The sequence below is a fragment of the Neolamprologus multifasciatus genome, chromosome 23 (genome assembly GCF_963576455.1).
Source record: "Neolamprologus multifasciatus chromosome 23, fNeoMul1.2, whole genome shotgun sequence".
NCBI classification, from domain to species: domain Eukaryota; kingdom Metazoa; phylum Chordata; class Actinopteri; order Cichliformes; family Cichlidae; genus Neolamprologus; species Neolamprologus multifasciatus.
Window position 1 is genome coordinate 32,052,356 of NC_140460.1, and position 16,638 is coordinate 32,068,993.

Sequence of the window (16,638 nt, forward strand, 5' to 3'; positions counted from 1 at the left end):
CAGTAGCAGAGCACTTTATTTTCAGTTGCTTAAGTGAGAGAAATGCCCGTACCTTACTGTAGTTTTGGGGGAAATATAAAGTGTGATAATTCATTTTATTATAAAAATTGAATTTAATATTGAAGAAAAAGTTATTTTTTTGTTTGTATATGCTGTCAATTCTAGTTCTTAGACAGAAAACTGGAGTCAGCAAAAATCTGTATGGGCTATCGGAATATCGGAATCAATCCAAGAAAATTGCAATCAGTCCTCTTCAAAAGAGAGGTCTTCTGCCCCACATTCACCAAGTGCTGATCTGATGGTTGGGCTTCTGTCTCTGATATCATTGGGTTACAATACAAACTTCCTCATTGTTGTTTATAGAACCTCGTGTCTGTGAAAGCATTAGCAATCCATTAATTTGTATTAAATCAGAGGTACATAAACATTACTTTTTTGGGGGATATTAGTGTGTTATATAAATATCACATGTATTATATATAGATAGCTGTCATGATACATGTTGTACATGTGTTATATAATAAATATTTTAAAATATATACTTATTAACATTATTTTAATGAGTTCATCTTTACATCCAGACGTCAAACATTTGTTTCTGTTGAATACTTTCATTTAACATTAAACATTTAATGAGTAGTACCTACTAATTCCTTCAAAATATACCTGCGCAAAGATCAACAAAGACAGCTTTCATGCTGTGATAGCTTGAAACCTGTCTGCATATAACATATAAAGACTTTTATCTTGATCTTTTCTGTGACGGTAAATATCATCCATAGCAAAGACGGGGAAAAAACCCTTTCAAGTGTAATATACGTAGGTAAATTGTCCATTAGGGCTCGGTGTCTGGTGAGCTATTTGTTATATTGTTGGTAGATTTTCTTCGAATCCTGCCTTTGCTGGAAGAATATTCAGCCCTCTTTTGGTTTAATGGGTTTTGTTCAGCTATCTGGAAAACTGCCTCCTTTGAATTGTTTGTTTTTGGCTGAAGTGCATTTTCAAAATTGAAAAGCTAAAAAAATGTTTTGCTTTTAAACAGGTTCCACTGTCCAAACTATCAATTTGTGTTGAAAATGAAGACTCCGGCGGCTGCAGTCGCGACTTGAAATTGAATATGAAGTGAGGTGTCGTGTCGCCCCGCAGGTGCTGAGGTTTGTTATGGAGTGGAGCGGCCTGCCAGCCATGAAGCAGAAACTGCTTCGACGCAGCGGTCTTCTCTTCCACAGCCCTACCCTGGGCTTGCAGCAGCTGTCCGCCGCCCAGCGCCCTCACTCGAGCACCAAGAGGTCAGATTTTTTCCTTGAAGGAGACGTGCTTTGACTTTCACCAAACCTCTCTTCTAATCAGTGAATTTTCAGTCACTGAAATGAATGTTAAGTGGTTTGTATTGAGTTTTAACCTTTTCCAAACCCCCAAAAAACAAGTTTGTTTTTCTGCTTTAACCGTTAATGTTATATGGATGTAGTTTGTGAAGCCAGATTATTTCTAGTGGCCCACAGGATGTGACTCCTCTGATTGTAAAAACTGTTGTATTCAAGTCCGTCAGTAAACATTTGCCTAATGAGTGATTGCTCTCACTCATTAGTTTTGGGTTTTTATGAGGTGTTCTTCAAAATTATGTTCCTTTTTTGAGGCAAAGCAGAAGATAAAGCTGGAAGTCTTCGCCTAAAGAGTGTCCCTCAGTTTCTCAGTCATCACGTCCTGCTTCATGTTAGCTACATCGGTTTTTTAGGTGTTTTTTTTTTTTCTAATATACAGTCTGCGGGTCATCATTTGTGTGGTTTTAGGCTACGTTCCAAAAAGATGCAAACACAGTTCTATAAAAACACTGGGAGGCTCTATAAGTAAAATCAAAATGCAATTATTTGCAAATCACATGAGCCCAAATTTTATTCACAACAGAAAATGTTAAATATTTAACGTGAGATGGTGTACAATTTCAAGAGAAATATGAGCTCATTTTGAATTTGATGGCAACAACACATTCTGTAAAAGCTGTCTTGAGTCATGTTTACTACTGTGTAGCATCCCCACTACTTTGAATAGCAGTCTGTAATAATATCTTGGACCTAAGGAGCACAGCTGCTGGAGTTTAGGGAGAGGAAAATTGTCCCGTTCTTATCTAATATATGGTTCTAGCAGCTCTACAGTCCTGGATCGTCAAATGTTTTCAGCTAGTGAAAGATCTGGACTGCAGGAAGGTCAATTCAATATCTAAATTCAGACCTCCGGTAGACCATGCACACGCATTAATGATGAAGGTCCAGCTATCTGAATACATCTTTTACCTAAACGTATCAAGTTTGTACCACATTTAGTGAAAACTTTCATCTAAAAACAATATTTAGAATCAATATTTTGCTAATGCATTAGCCAAACATGTCTTCACTTGCCATCCTCATTCTGTGCAATAAGCTATCCCGCATGTGGGTGGGTTTCCTATATTAACAGATTAAGTGTAGAATTTAACATACAGATTGTAATATGAACTAAATGGATCTTATGATCATTTATTGCTGTATTTAATTAATTTCTTCTCACATATCAGCTTATTTAGCAAACTAGCTACATCTGCCAGCAGTTACCAGCAGGAAACAAGAAGTCTGCCATTTTTCACCACTGTTTGACATCAAAGACCCATTAAGCTCCTAAATGACTCGATGTTTTAAGGTTTGAATTCTTCCTAATCATCACAATAAACCGCACGTGTGCACTAATGATTGGTTGTGCCACACCTCCCCTATAAGCAGTTCAGCAAACCTGTATACTGTAAGCAAAAATGCATCTCCCACAATGATCCAGTCAGTAAGATATCCTTTAACGCTGCTTTGAATTGGTGGAAATAGTGAGATTTAGTAGTTCCCAACATTATGACAGAATCCAAGAAGTAATGTGAGACATTTTACAGAGAAACAAGCGGATTTGTAAATACTAACTGCCCCAGGCGTCATGGAAGGCTGAATAATGCGTGTGTGCGTCTGTGTGTGTTTTCGTGCCCGTGTGTGTGTGTGTGGGTGTATCAAAGGGTGTCTGCTGAGACATAAGAGAAAATGGGATGAGCTCTGTGTATGCGTACATGTGTGTTTTTTGACAAACAAGCATTGTTGCTGGCACACTAATTACAGCTGGCGTGGACTAAGGCAGGGAGAGTTTGCCAATTACAGGGCAGACGTGTGTGTGTGTGTTTTGTAAGTGAGGGAGAGTGTTTCTCAACTGGGGAAAGCGTTTGGGTGCATGAACCTAATCAAGGTGTGAGTAGGAGGCAATTGGCCCGGCTTGATTTGATACCTGTTTGATTTATTCACTAATCAGAACCAATCAAGCTCCAGCTATGGCTCAGCGGGGCGATCGCAGCTCACCTTCCCTGCTCTGAGACGCTCAGTTTTCAACTACTTCAAACTTAATGCACTTTGCCTGGGTTTCCAACACTGGATACTTTTGTTATAAACTATTCATGGTGATTTGCAGCAATTTTAGAAGATTTAAGGAGATTTTAATCCAGTTATGCTCACTGAGGAGGTTTCATTGTTAAAATACCAAAACGTTGGAAATAAAAAAAAGTTGATTGGCGCCTGTAATTACTACTTTAATGCAGAGAAATAATAATGTTATTTTTTCATTTTTCTGTGCATACAAACACATAATTGTTAAAGCCAGCATCAAATGTAGAGGCTGTTTAAGTTAAATGTTTTATTCGGTGTTGTGCAGACCAGTTTTTGTCATCTGAAATGTATCATTATATACAAGCTCCCAGTCAAACGCTGAGCAGCGCAACACAAAAGACTTGGTAGTTCAAAATTACAGCGTAGGAGTATTTCAGTGGGACTTGAAAGATGTTTAACAGAATCACTCACAGAGAACGTTGGAAAAACTAAGTGGAGCTCTATGATAATGACTAAAAGAGCTACTTGGAGTCCAGTGTTCCAGTTAACCAGATGAGATTGGACCTGCAGAGGTGCCCTGCTTTTTAAATAAAGACATGCAAAGTCTGGTTGCTGACAATTCCTGAGACAGATTGGCTGGAGCTCAGAAGGTTGAAAAACCTGAATGTACCAACTCTTTACAACAGGGGTCTCCAACTCCAGTCCATAAGAGCTACTGACCTGCAGCTTTTAGGTGCATCCTTGTTCTGACACACCTGAATCAAATGAATGGCTTGTTATCAGGCCTTTGCCAAACTTGATGGTAAGCTGAAAAGGTAATCCAAGCATTTGATTCAGCTGTGTTGGAGTAGGGATGCATGTAAAAGCTGCAGGACAGTAGCTCTCGAGGATTGGAGTTGGACTTCCGTGCTCTACAGGAAGAAAACCAGGACTGTAGCTACAACATGCAATCGTGAATCAAGCTCCGTCTCTACAACTTGATAAATCTTCATCCAGATGGGTCTTAATGGTAGGACAACACAAAGGAAACCACTGATCACTAAAAACTGCACATTTTAAATTTGCACAAGACCACTTGGATGTTCTACAACACTACAGGACACTTACAATCACTGAGAGGACAAATGAATTTTTAGATTGGATTCGATTTACAGGCGAATGTCAGGGCAGCACGACATGAAGCGAGGACACACTTTTGGTGATGGAAGAGCGCACTTAAATAAATCAACAACAAAATAAGAAAATTCATCTTTATCAAACGGCCAAATGAAAATATTGACCTTGACTCAAATGAGATGCTCAGACGTGACCTGAAAAGGACTGTTCAATCAAGACGTCCCAGAAATGTTGACAAACTAAAACCGTTTTGTGGGAAGAACGTCTGAAATTTCTCTCAAAACTAGCTGCAAAAAGTGTGTAATTGTTACTGAATTGAAGAAATCGCTTTTCCAGCCTTTGCTTTGATCGCTCGATGAAGACTTGAAAAGTAAAACTGCTCATGCGTTAGTGTGAAACGCTATATTTATAATAGTATATACAACACTGAAATCATGTTAAGCATCTAAGATGGAAACTCAGTGCATTTGTATTTGCCTAAGAGTACACTATGGAAAGTACTTTTGTTGTGTTGTCTTGGCAGCGTACATTAAAGCTGTACTCGAGCAAATTCAGTACAGCATTTGCATATAGTTGATGGACTTGTTAGAATTTGAACTTTTGATTTGTTTTCTTTTTTCTTTTCCCCACAATGACTCACTGCAAAAGTGCTTTTTTAAAAAGATTTGACGCAAACACTGGATGATGCACTTTCCTTGAGAATCTTCTTCCGTGATAAACTCAAACTCCCCCAGTATGTAATACAGACTTGCTGTTATAAATTTAAAGTCTCAAGCTGAAACTCAGTAAAGGTAGGACTATTTCCTCAATTTTGGCAAATCTCATCCAGAGCCACAGAAGACATTTTCACAGGCTGAGTGGTGCTGCTTATACCATGTAGACTTTTCAGATTTGCATTCTTTTGCAGCATTGTTTTGACAGTACTCGCGTAAAGTCTTTGCAATGAAGGAGTTTGGAGTTGGATTTGGAGTTGTCCAACACACTGATTTTTTTGTTGAGTTAAAGATGGCATCCTTCATGTCACGTTCATGTTCAAACACACATTTGACATGGGAATTAGCAGCTTCACGTGTTTCTGAGAATCTTTGCCACCGAAAAGGCCGTTACTGTCAGCTCTGTCTGACCGAGGCCGGCAGAGAACTGCAATCAATCAAAGCGGCTTCAACTGGGCCACACCGGTGCAGCAGCTCGTTAGTTTGATTTCACACAGCTGAGCAGGGTCTGTCCTCTGTGCCGAGCCAGGCGGCTGTCTGCACCTCCGCGTGTCCGCTGTCAGCTACCCGCTGACTCCCTGACTGTAACAGCGCCCCTGCAGCTGCGCATCAAACGTCGACCAGCAGAAAACCGTGTCCAGATAATCAAGTTCAAATCACGCTGCGTTTTGTCATTCCTGATGCAACCTCCACCGAATATGTGCTGCACGCTTAAATTTACTGTAGCTTTCTAACTGCCTGTACCTGCAATATTAAAGGAATAGTCTGGGGAAATTCACTGATTTGCTTGCCTCCTGAAAGTTGGATGTTTAACAGTAATTATGAGCCACCAGCTGCTGAGCAGTTAGATAGGAAGTTACTAGTCCTGGCTACAAAGAAAATCCCTTTGAGTTGTTGTTTATATAGTAGATTTTTGCACAGACTGAATAAACAAGATAAAGTACTGTGATTAATGGGTGTTAGAGCTGCTGGTTGTCATCTTTTTGTTACCTTAGACGGAGCCAGGCTAGTCCCATTATTAATCTAAGCTCAGAGTCTCAGTTGTTTTATTTTCTTTAGTACACTGTACACCAAGCACTTGTCTAATACATAGATTGTGACAGGGTAGGATTCTCTGAAAATGAGTCATTTACCAATAATGACATTTACAGTATTTCAGTGTGTCATGCTAACTACAGCAGTATGTACTCAACATAGTGAGTCTAAGTATAGAAAGATGTGATTTGAGCAAAGTATGAGTTTCCATTCATTTCCTTTAGCTTTATGGTTGTGCACGTACTATCACCATGTGGTATGCGGCAAGAAAGGATAAAGGCTACATAGCTGATGATCTAACTATCCTGAAACTGACACAAATGTCCATCCATCAATTTTCTTTCACTTATCTGGGGCCAAGTCACAGGGGCAACAGCCTAAACAGCAAAGCCCAGACCCCCCCACCCCCGGCCACCTCCTCTAGCTTGTTTGGGGAAACACCAAGGAATTCCCAGGCCAGATATAATCTCTATAATATTATCCTGAGTCTCCTGAGCCCCTCCCAAATGGCAGAACTCCTCACCTATCTGTAAGTGAGAGGCCAGATCGTCTGCAAAAAGCAGAGATGTAATTCTGAGCCTGCCCAGGTAGACGACTTCCCAACATGGCTACACCTAGAAATTCAGACCATAAAAATTATGAAGAGAATCGGTGACAAAGGGCAGCGCTGGTCGAACACCCACTGGGAACAATTCCGTCTTATTGCCAGCTATGGCCTGATTGAATGGCTCGAAGCAACTGGCCAGACACCCCACACTCCCGAAGCATCACCCAGAGAACCCTTTGAGGGACTTTGAGGGAGAATGCCTTCTCCAAGTCCACAAAACACCACCACCTGACACCAAATGTGCAGTACAAAAATAACAACAAACACAGGAGGAAGATTATGTAACAACAATGGCAGAGAAACAGAAAAATCTCCTTATTACTATAAGCTGCTAGCTACAGGTATGTTAGCCAATTTTTACAGTAAAATGTGCAGTTTAACTGAATTGGACAGTTTTTTGTTGCTATAAAATTGTGGATAAAAATAAGAGATGAGTTGAGAAACAGCCTGAGTGTATATGTTTGCACTTAATGACATGCTGTTATGTGTTTATGTTTGTTAAGCTAATTAGCTACATGCAGATGTTCATGCCTGGTTAAAAGTGTTGTAGTGTAGGGAAAGTTTTAGATCCTCCAGGTAAGCAGTAAAATACACATGGGGATAATGGAGTTTATTCACAGTTATAGGACTATGTATAAAAGATGAATAATGCCACTGTGCTGCCACATGTTGGGTAGTGACGTCCCATTGATAAACATAAAGCTGAATATTTCATTTGTTATCAAACTGATGTTTAAGACTGGATAGGACGAGTGAGAGGCAGCGCTGGTTGGTGGTTCTTAGTTTATCATCCTTTATGACTTTTCGTAAGGACTGTAATTTACAAAATAAATATTTAAATATGTCCCAAAGCTAGCAATTAAAACTGTGAAGTAATCAGGAAAGAGGTCGCAGAGCAAATGAGCTGAGGGTCCTTAAACCTTTCTATACAACCAGAAGTCTAAAAACCAATGCATTCATGTTTATGTTCATCATGTCCGGCACCCTCTGGAAATTCATACAAATTGTTGAGTTTCTAAATGTGTCGAGTTTATTTCCGTTCTCATAAAACATTAGCAAAGACATATTTTTTACATTTTATTTTTTATATGATTTCCATCCATGTTTGCTAACCTTTGCAGGCACGTTGCTTTGCATAAAACGATTTGCACTGCTGTCAGTTGTTTACGCACAATATAAAGAGCGAGGGGGACTCACATTTATTACTGCTGCTACAAACCAAAACCTCCGCACGGCACCTTTAAACATATTTAGTAATACGCCGACTAAACTACTTTTTAATAGACCCTATTGAACATTCAGTCCAAATCATCCTAGGTTTTCACAGATGTAAGCCAGTCTGACAAACATTTTGAAAACAACATCAGTGAACCCAGCTGCCCCCTGATACTGGTAGAAGAGGTTTGGATCATAACAGAAAATGTGATTCATTCAGCAAGTAGCAGCAGTCACCTTAGTGTACAGAATTACTCTCCAGGAACCTAACTGCATAAAAACATGCAAACACACACACACACACACCTCCACTCTCTCCCAGAAGCGCAGTTGGACTCCAGTTTAGTGTAAGGTATCTCGTTTCATCCAGCCTCTGTGCTGGGACTGTTTGAAGCAAAGGAAGCTCTTGTGTTTGATGGAGACTTACCTTCTTCCTCATCTCCTCTCAGCTTCCAGAGAAACTTCTCCTCTTTGATGTCTCTCCCTCCTCCACTTTCTGCCTCCTGTCATCCATCTTTCCTTTATATTTTTTCCCCCTTCTGCCTTCTTTCCATCTCCCTCCCTAAGAAAGTATTCTGTCCATATGGAGGTGGTGGAATTGCATAAAAATGTCGTTTCATAGCCTGCAGGGCCGAGTAGAGACACTAAAAGTTGAATTTAACAGTGGCAACACCTCCCGGCACGGTGTTTCTGAGAGGCTGGTGTCTCATTAGTAATCAGAAAAAAACGTGCAATCAGGATAGGAATCCATCAAGTAGAATTCAATAACCAATTCAAATGATTTTTTTCTTATGAAAGAACTAGAATAAGTCCTACACAGAGCTAAATATATCCAAATATATTGGACGAAAACAGGCATCGGCAGAAGTTTGTAACAATTCAAGAAGTTGAGACGTGTTTTACCCATTTTTTTGGTTGTTTTTTTTACCTTGTAGTAAATGTTTTGTTATTAGTTAAACAGTGATAAATGTATTTTTCCATATCTTATAGTTCCAGGAGACGTTCCAGTTATTGTGTTTCATCGGTGTACAAGGCTACTTCTTGTGCCAGCAGTAAAGTTACATCAAACTGAGTTCAACAATTGACACAACTGTCAGAACAAACGCTTGAAGATGAAACATTAATTATTGATCTGCTCGACGATTAGTGAAACAGCTTCATCACTCGAGTTGATTGTCTGTGAAATGGCTACACCATCCATTAGCTGCCTGCTGTCTTTCTGTCTGTTTTTTTGAAACCTCATCTCTTTTTTTAAAAAGAAATCTGAATTCTTGCTCTTCACACTTCTTTGAACCCTCGAGCTCATTATCTGTACTTGGAGCCATTTACTAAGTCTAACCTATTTTCTCTGCTTGATATAGCAGAAAGCTTTTCTGTGTTAGTGTGTGGACTTGGAAACACTAGGTGACTTATTAGGGTTTGTTTTGTTTTTTTAACTTAACTACTGTATTTTCTTAAAGGGCTGTCTTCATTGACTTTTACAAAATAGTTGAAAGCACAGCCTGCACTTTATCCTTTCTGCAGAGTCTATAAAGTTCAAGCTCTTTGTTGGTTATCTGGTAAGAGAAGAAAAAAGCAGAGGGATAACTGCTGGTGAGAAAATGTGCAAATAGGAATCACCAAATCAACAAAAACCAAACAGTTGAGTCACAATGCTGAAGCTAACCCTGACTTATAGTCATGAGCTCTGGGTAGTGGCGAAAAGAACACGATCATGTATACAAACAGGCAAAATGAGCTTCCTGTGTAGGGTGGCTGATCTCAGCCGTAGGTACAGGGTGAGGAGCTCAGAGCTGTTGCTCCTCTATGTTCAAAGTAGTCGGCTAAGGTGGTTCGGGCGTCTGATTAAAATGCCTTCAAGATGCCTCCCTTTGAAGGTTTTCACAGCACGATGAACTGTGGGGCAAACCCAGTGCCTCAGTATTCCCTATAAGAAACTTAAAATAAGACTGGGAACACTTGGAATACTCTGTTTATCTTATCCTGCCTGACTTTAGATAAAAAGAAGAGGGTGGATGAATGACGTAGGAGCTTACTGTCAATCACCTGCAACACTGATGACATTAAATTCTTCCATGGGCTTACAACACATATTACATGATGGATAATTTCCAAAATAGCCACAAGTACACACAGTTTAGCAAATGAGACCGAATGAACTCATTCTAAAAATGTATATGCTTAATATTTCTAGTTGGACGTTGACTGTATTTGAGTGGGCACTAGAGGCATTTACCCGGTATGTACAGGATGTTATTGGTAAAGCAAAATAGCAGTTTGTTCCTTGTGTGTGTGGATGGTTGGTAAAGTAAAGTACTAGTTCCATCAAGTACTGACAGCAACATGGCTGCGATCTGCTTATTGGCTAAGGCTGACCTCTGACTTCCCCTTTGAGTAAAAAGGTAGGGTAATTGCTCTCTGCGGAGACCATTACAGCGTTGTACCATCCCTCTGTTAAAACCTGTAAAGTGACCAGTCGGCATTTGCCGATTGGTCACTTTTCTCTCAAGGCCTCTGGAATCTTTTCCTATCAAGAGGAACACATCACTGATTTTCTTTCCCCAACTCTCCACATGTATTTGTGTCAACTCTGACATCCCAGGGTCATTTTAATCCTGCGTAGATTGGAATGTAGAGTTTAGTGCAATTTTCAACTTGCACACATAGCATCTGTATTACAACGGCCATAAAAAGCAGTAGCGGGGCAGATGGATTAGATTAGATGATTGACGATTCCTGTGGGGAAATTAGATTGCTGCTGCTGCAATAGTAATAGGATTCAGCAGGAGAAGAAGACAAACAGAATATAAGCACACATTCAGAATAGGAAATCAGCAGTGGAAGGAAGGAAGGATAGGAGCATTTAAGCACAGTTTGGTGCCAAGAAAGAAAAAACAAAAATCAAAGTGCATCTGAGGCCATTTGTAGAATTTTGCTAGTTATGTGGGTGTGATGGTGTGTGTTACATTGATGTGGTAGAGTCCCAGGATTACCGCAGTCCAAAAAAAGATGACTAAGATTACTGGTGTGCTTGAGCAACCTCAAGCGTCCTATCATACCTGCTTCTATTGCTGTCCAGAGAGAGTTTATGAATTCATCTGCTTGCAACTGCTCCCCAGTGCTTTGGTTATGTAACATCCGCAAATTCACCATTACCTCACAGCAATATTTTATCCCGTTTCACAGGTACCTCGGTCGTGACGACGTGGCCGAGGCGTCTCTGAGCAAAGCCCAGGAGGAGGGAGGCAGCGTCCGACTGGTCACAAAGGAGAACTTCTTCACAAAGAGGAGGTCTGCCTCTTCGCTAACACCACCCTTAAGGTTTGTTAAGGGGAAAAACATGCACATAAAGGTCAAGTTGTCCTCAGGTCTGTAAGTAGTTTGCTGCTAATATATGAAGCTAAAATTCAAATGTATTTCTAGCTGATCACTGTGTTTCTCCTGTCTACTACACAAAGAGTGTTTTGATCATTCATAGATCCGTTCTTGTCTGTAGTATTTAAAGATGAAACTTCAAGGTCTGCACATGAAGGTGGTTTGTCTCACCACATGGTTTCCTCTTCAGGATTCAGAGTATTTTCATTTTCTTTCCCTCAGCTGTCTCCATGGAGATCTGTATGTGCCTTGTGGGAGAGACACAAAGGCCCACTGAGTGTGTTAGTACAGTAAATATAGACCATAATACGATCTACTGGGTGAGATGCATCGGCCAGCTCACCCCAGGAGGCAATATCTCTATGGAAACCTGCAGCAAACACACAGACGAGCTCTCACACATATACACAGTTACTGGTGGTACATACAAAATGTCTGTGATAATCTATAAAGTGCCTTAAAGGCTCTGTTCAGGATTTGTGCTTTTAGACAACAGATAGCGTTTTACTGCATGAGGTATACAGCAGTGTCTGGAATATAAAGTGTTTGACAGAAGCAAGCACTGCTGTGTGAATAAACACGGTAAAAGGCAGCATGGTAACAAAATTAAATGGCCATTTATAAAAGCTGACTTAAAAAATGTGCTAATATGCTAGTAGCTAGAATAGAAATGGCATCCATCCATCCAACTAACTGTGGCGTGTGGTTGGAGGGATGAGGAGAATCGATGTTTTCATAAAGTAGGAAGATTGATATCAATCACTGTTATCTATTTAAGCATTCAAGCAAAACTTGTACATAATATTGAACATAATATTCAAAACGGCAAGTTCAGTTCAGTTCCTGCTAATACTTCCTGCTGGCTGATATCACTTGACATTTGAATTGTGGCTATAAGTTATACTAGAGTAAAAAAAAAAGGACAGCAAGCCTTTAGATTGTAAGGCATCTGCACAAGTCATCTGATGGGAGGCAACCTGTCTCCAAACAGTAGCAGTCTGACTCTGACTGACTGCAATCATTCTCTAAAATATTGGCAATGTTTTCCAAGTAAATGTTGTCCAGTTTATAAACACAGACACATTGGCAACATGTTGCAATCATTCTGAGTCACTCTGCTCTGATAAGCACAACTGACCGTGAACTAAAGAAACAGACATTTCTGATAACATACATCCGTTTAAAACAAGCGCATGTCTGGTATTGAAGGTATCAGTTAATCTTAAAGTGTACCACCTATCTCTGGTCGTGGGCTAAAAAGGAAATCCTGCCATGCAACATACGTCACTAGTGTCCTTTTTAAATGGAAACGGTCTTTATATTGCTATCCACATGAAAGCAACATGCTAAAATGTGGAAAATAAGAATCTCGATTAACAGCTGGACGTACCAGTGTCAGATCTCGTTGGTGCCTTTGGTTTCTTTCGGTATAGAGCACCAGAGATGAGCCAAGGTGGTAAACATTCTACATCTATAAATCTAAATTTTTGATTCACATGCATTTTTTGGCAAATGCATTGATGTTTTACAGTTTCTAAAAGACATATTTCTGGCTTTTCTGGATGTTTTCACTATTCTCAGTTTGGACACACAAGTAAAAAGTCTATTTGTGTCTCTCTTTCATCGACTAGACTTTGCTGGCACACCATTTGTCTCATGATACTTCCAGTTTTTGGTATATTCTCAACTTTGAAACAGCAAGGTTCCCTTTTTAGAAGGTTCTCTTCTCTATTTCAATGATTAAATTTCCTTCTGTAGTGCTCTGTCACTCTGGCTCTTTGTTCCTCTTGCTGTCTCTCTGAATTGTAAACCATGGGGAAAGAGAATTTAGTCCATCTGTCCCCTCCAACGTGGCTCTAGCACCCTGCTGGGACTACATGGCAAATGCCCAGATTTGCTGTCTTCTGCCAGACGGACATGCACGCAGATACACATACTAGAAATGTTTTGCAGATAGAGCATTGCAATATACTAAATATACAGGAAAAAACTGATTTATTTCAGTTGGATGGATTTTTACACTGAAATGTATTTGCAGTTTGTAGAAGAAAGTGAGCTTTGTTTAATTTAGATCAGGTTTACAGGGTAATGTCTTGACTGATCCCTCATTTCTTTATACATGGGTGCAGCGAGTTATAAAAATGTGCAAAAATACACGAAAATCCTGAATATAAGGCAAAAAGAGAGTTCGTACAGGTCTAATGAGCTTGAAAGTGAATACATGGTATGACCACCTTTATACAACACAGCCTGAACTCTCATAGGCAGCTCATTGTCATTTCTTTAATTAGCCATCAGGAATAGTTCTCTTGGCTTCTTGAAGGACATTCCTGAAGTCTTTTTTGGAGAGCAGGTAAACCAAAAAATTCAAATTTGGATTAATCACAACATCAGACTTGTTGCTACAGATTTTTCTCCCTGTTTCCCTTCGTTAATAACGTCTTCTTGACAGCCACTGTACCACTGAAATCACTTCTGCTAAGGCTTCAGTGAGCAGTAGATGAGTGAACTGAAGGGCCACATGCATCTCTCAGGTCCTGGGTCAGGTCTTAGTTGATTAGTTAGATTTTCTTCTGTTTTTTAATAAAGAAATGGCTTTTCGATACTGCTTGCCTACTAGAGAAAGATGTGACATTTCTTCTCATGTCCCCTACTTGTCTTGAATCCATTTTTTTTTTTAAGGACACACCAAGCCGAGATATGCCAAGTTTTCAGCTAATAGCTCTTTGGGAGTCTGCTTGGTGGTGCAAAAAATACAATTTTATGCACGTCAGACTGTGTTATCTTTAGTATTTTTAGTAGAATCATCTAAAGAAATGAGAACAAATGATGTGTTTTTGTGACAGGCTGCTAGTGAAAAAGTGCCTAAAGCTGCAATTTAAAATCGCTTCTTTGCTAAGTTAGCAGTGGTTCATGCCATTAGGTGTTTTTTTATACTTACAAAAAGTGGGCAAAAAAGTATTCCTGTGAAAATGTTCACGCACAAGGACCGATAATCAGTGATGAAGCATCCAAATAAACAAATGTGGAGAACTATTGCTCAAGGGCACTTTAAAATATGACGCAAACTATAAACAAGTGAGAGGTGTCTTAAGACTTTTGCACACTACTGCATGTTCAGATTCAAGGTCAGTGGCTACACATTAAACACAGTGTTTAATGAAAGAAGCTGTCGTGAATTTTTTTTTAAAGAATTTTGTTGATAAGAATAAAACGTTCATCAATGTGAACTATTTTTTATATCAAATTCATTTGTATTGTTTTTGTTGAGATTTGGGATGCCTGGCCTCACCTTACCTGTTTGACTTTGACGTTTTATTGTGCTCCTCTTCGCTGTGTTTTCTACTTTCGCCAGAGGTCACCTGAAAAATTAAGATGAAAAGTCTTCCACCACTGTCGCCAAGTGCTTTCTCATCATCATCATCATCATCGTTTGCAATCATAGGGGCTCTCTCTCTGCTGAGCTCACCATATAGATAAAATGGTAAATGGCCTGTATTTGTATAGCGCTTTTCTAGTCCCTAAGGACCCCAAAGCGCTTTACACAACCAGTCATCCACCCATTCACACACACATTCACACACTGGTGATGGCAAGCTACAAGATACATTGTAGCCACAGCCACCCTGAGGCACACTGACGGAGGCGAGGCTGCCGGACACTGGCGCCACCGGGCCCTCTGACCACCACCAGTAGGCAACGGGTGAAGTGTCTTGCCCAAGGACACAACGACCGAGACTGACCAAGCCGGGGCAGGAACCGGCAACCTTCCGATTACAAGGCGAACTCCCAACGCTTGAGCCACGATCGCCCCAAAATGCGCCGCTCTTTAAAAATACAGGGCATAGTGCTGGTAGGTGTGGTTAGTTTTGCAGGTAATTTACAAAAGTTCACTTCAATAAAACATCCCCAATCGGCCAAGAACGGCGCCAATTTAACGCAAGGTCGCAAACTAAGAGATGATATCCAGCTGCAGGTAATTTACTAACAGGACAGGCACACAACAAATCAGAAAACCATGTAAATACAGGGGATACACGTGTATGTTAAATGTAGGCCTATGGTGACAATCTGGCAGACAGTCGTTTGAATGGAAACAGGCTTGAGTCATTCAGACAGGCTCTGATCTAGGACTGTAAACTGCACAGCAATATTTTTGGCCTTGTGTTCTGTAGCGTTCTTGTATTAAGACAACTTCCATATAGATCACATATCTGCGATATGTAACTCATGGAGAGTCAAAGTATGTGCAGCTAAAAACAGTCATGTGTTAGATCTCACGAGATTCATTTCAATTCAATTCAATTTTATTTATATAGCGCCAAATCACAACAAATGTCGCCTCAAGGCGCTTCATAGATACAGAGAAAAGCCCAACAATCATATGACCCCCTATGAGCAAGCACTTTGGCGACAGTGGGAAGGAAAAACTCCCTTTTAACAGGAAGAAACCTCCGGCAGAACCAGGCTCAGGGAGGGGCGGGGCCATCTGCTGCGACCGGTTGGGGTGAGAGAAGGAAGACAGGATAAAGACATGCTGTGGAAGAGAGACAGAGATTAATAACAGATATGATTCAATACAGAGAGGTCTATTAACACATAGAGAGCGAGAAAGGTGACTGGAAAGGAAAAACTCAATGCATCATGGGAATCCCCCGGCAGCCTACATCTATTGCAGCATAACTAAGGGAGGATTCAGGGTCACCTGGTCCAGCCCTAACTATATGCTTTAGCAAAAAGGAAAGTTTTAAGCCTAATCTTAAAAGTAGAGATAGTGTCTGTCTCCCGAATCCAAACTGGAAGCTGGTTCCACAGAAGAGGGGCCTGAAAACTGAAGGCTCTCCCTCCCATTCTACTTTTAAATACTCTAGGAACAACAAGTAGGCCTGCAGAGCGAGAGCGAAGTGCTCTAATAGGGTAATATGGTACTACAAGGTCATTAAGATAAGATGGGGCCTGATTATTTAAGACCTTGTATGTGAGGAGCAGGATTTTGAATTCAATTCTGGATTTAACAGGAAGCCAATGAAGGGAAGTCAAAACAGGAGAAATATGCTCTCTCTTTCTAGTCCCTGTCAGTACTCTTGCTGCAGCATTTTGGATTAACTGAAGGCTTTTCAGTGAGTTTTTTGGACATCCTGATAATAATGAATTGCAGTAGTCCAGCCTGGAAGTAATAAATGCATGAACT

At 40.2% G+C, this 16,638-nt stretch overlaps 1 protein-coding gene across 4 annotated transcripts in view; it reads left to right on the top strand.

Annotated features, from left to right (window-relative positions):
- The window catches only part of zranb3 (zinc finger, RAN-binding domain containing 3), a 131,252-nt gene that overhangs the window by 96,053 nt on the left and 18,561 nt on the right, over positions 1–16,638 (top strand). For all 4 annotated transcript variants that reach the window (XR_014872556.1, XM_085152639.1, XM_085152642.1 and 1 more), the window contains exons 17-18: positions 1,147–1,289; positions 11,259–11,393. Coding sequence is in view for 3 of the 4 variants with exons in the window: in XM_085152639.1 (XP_085008765.1) it covers positions 1,147–1,289; positions 11,259–11,393 (278 nt within the window). In the remaining variant the exon portion in view is untranslated. The remainder of the gene's footprint in view (positions 1–1,146; positions 1,290–11,258; positions 11,394–16,638) is intronic.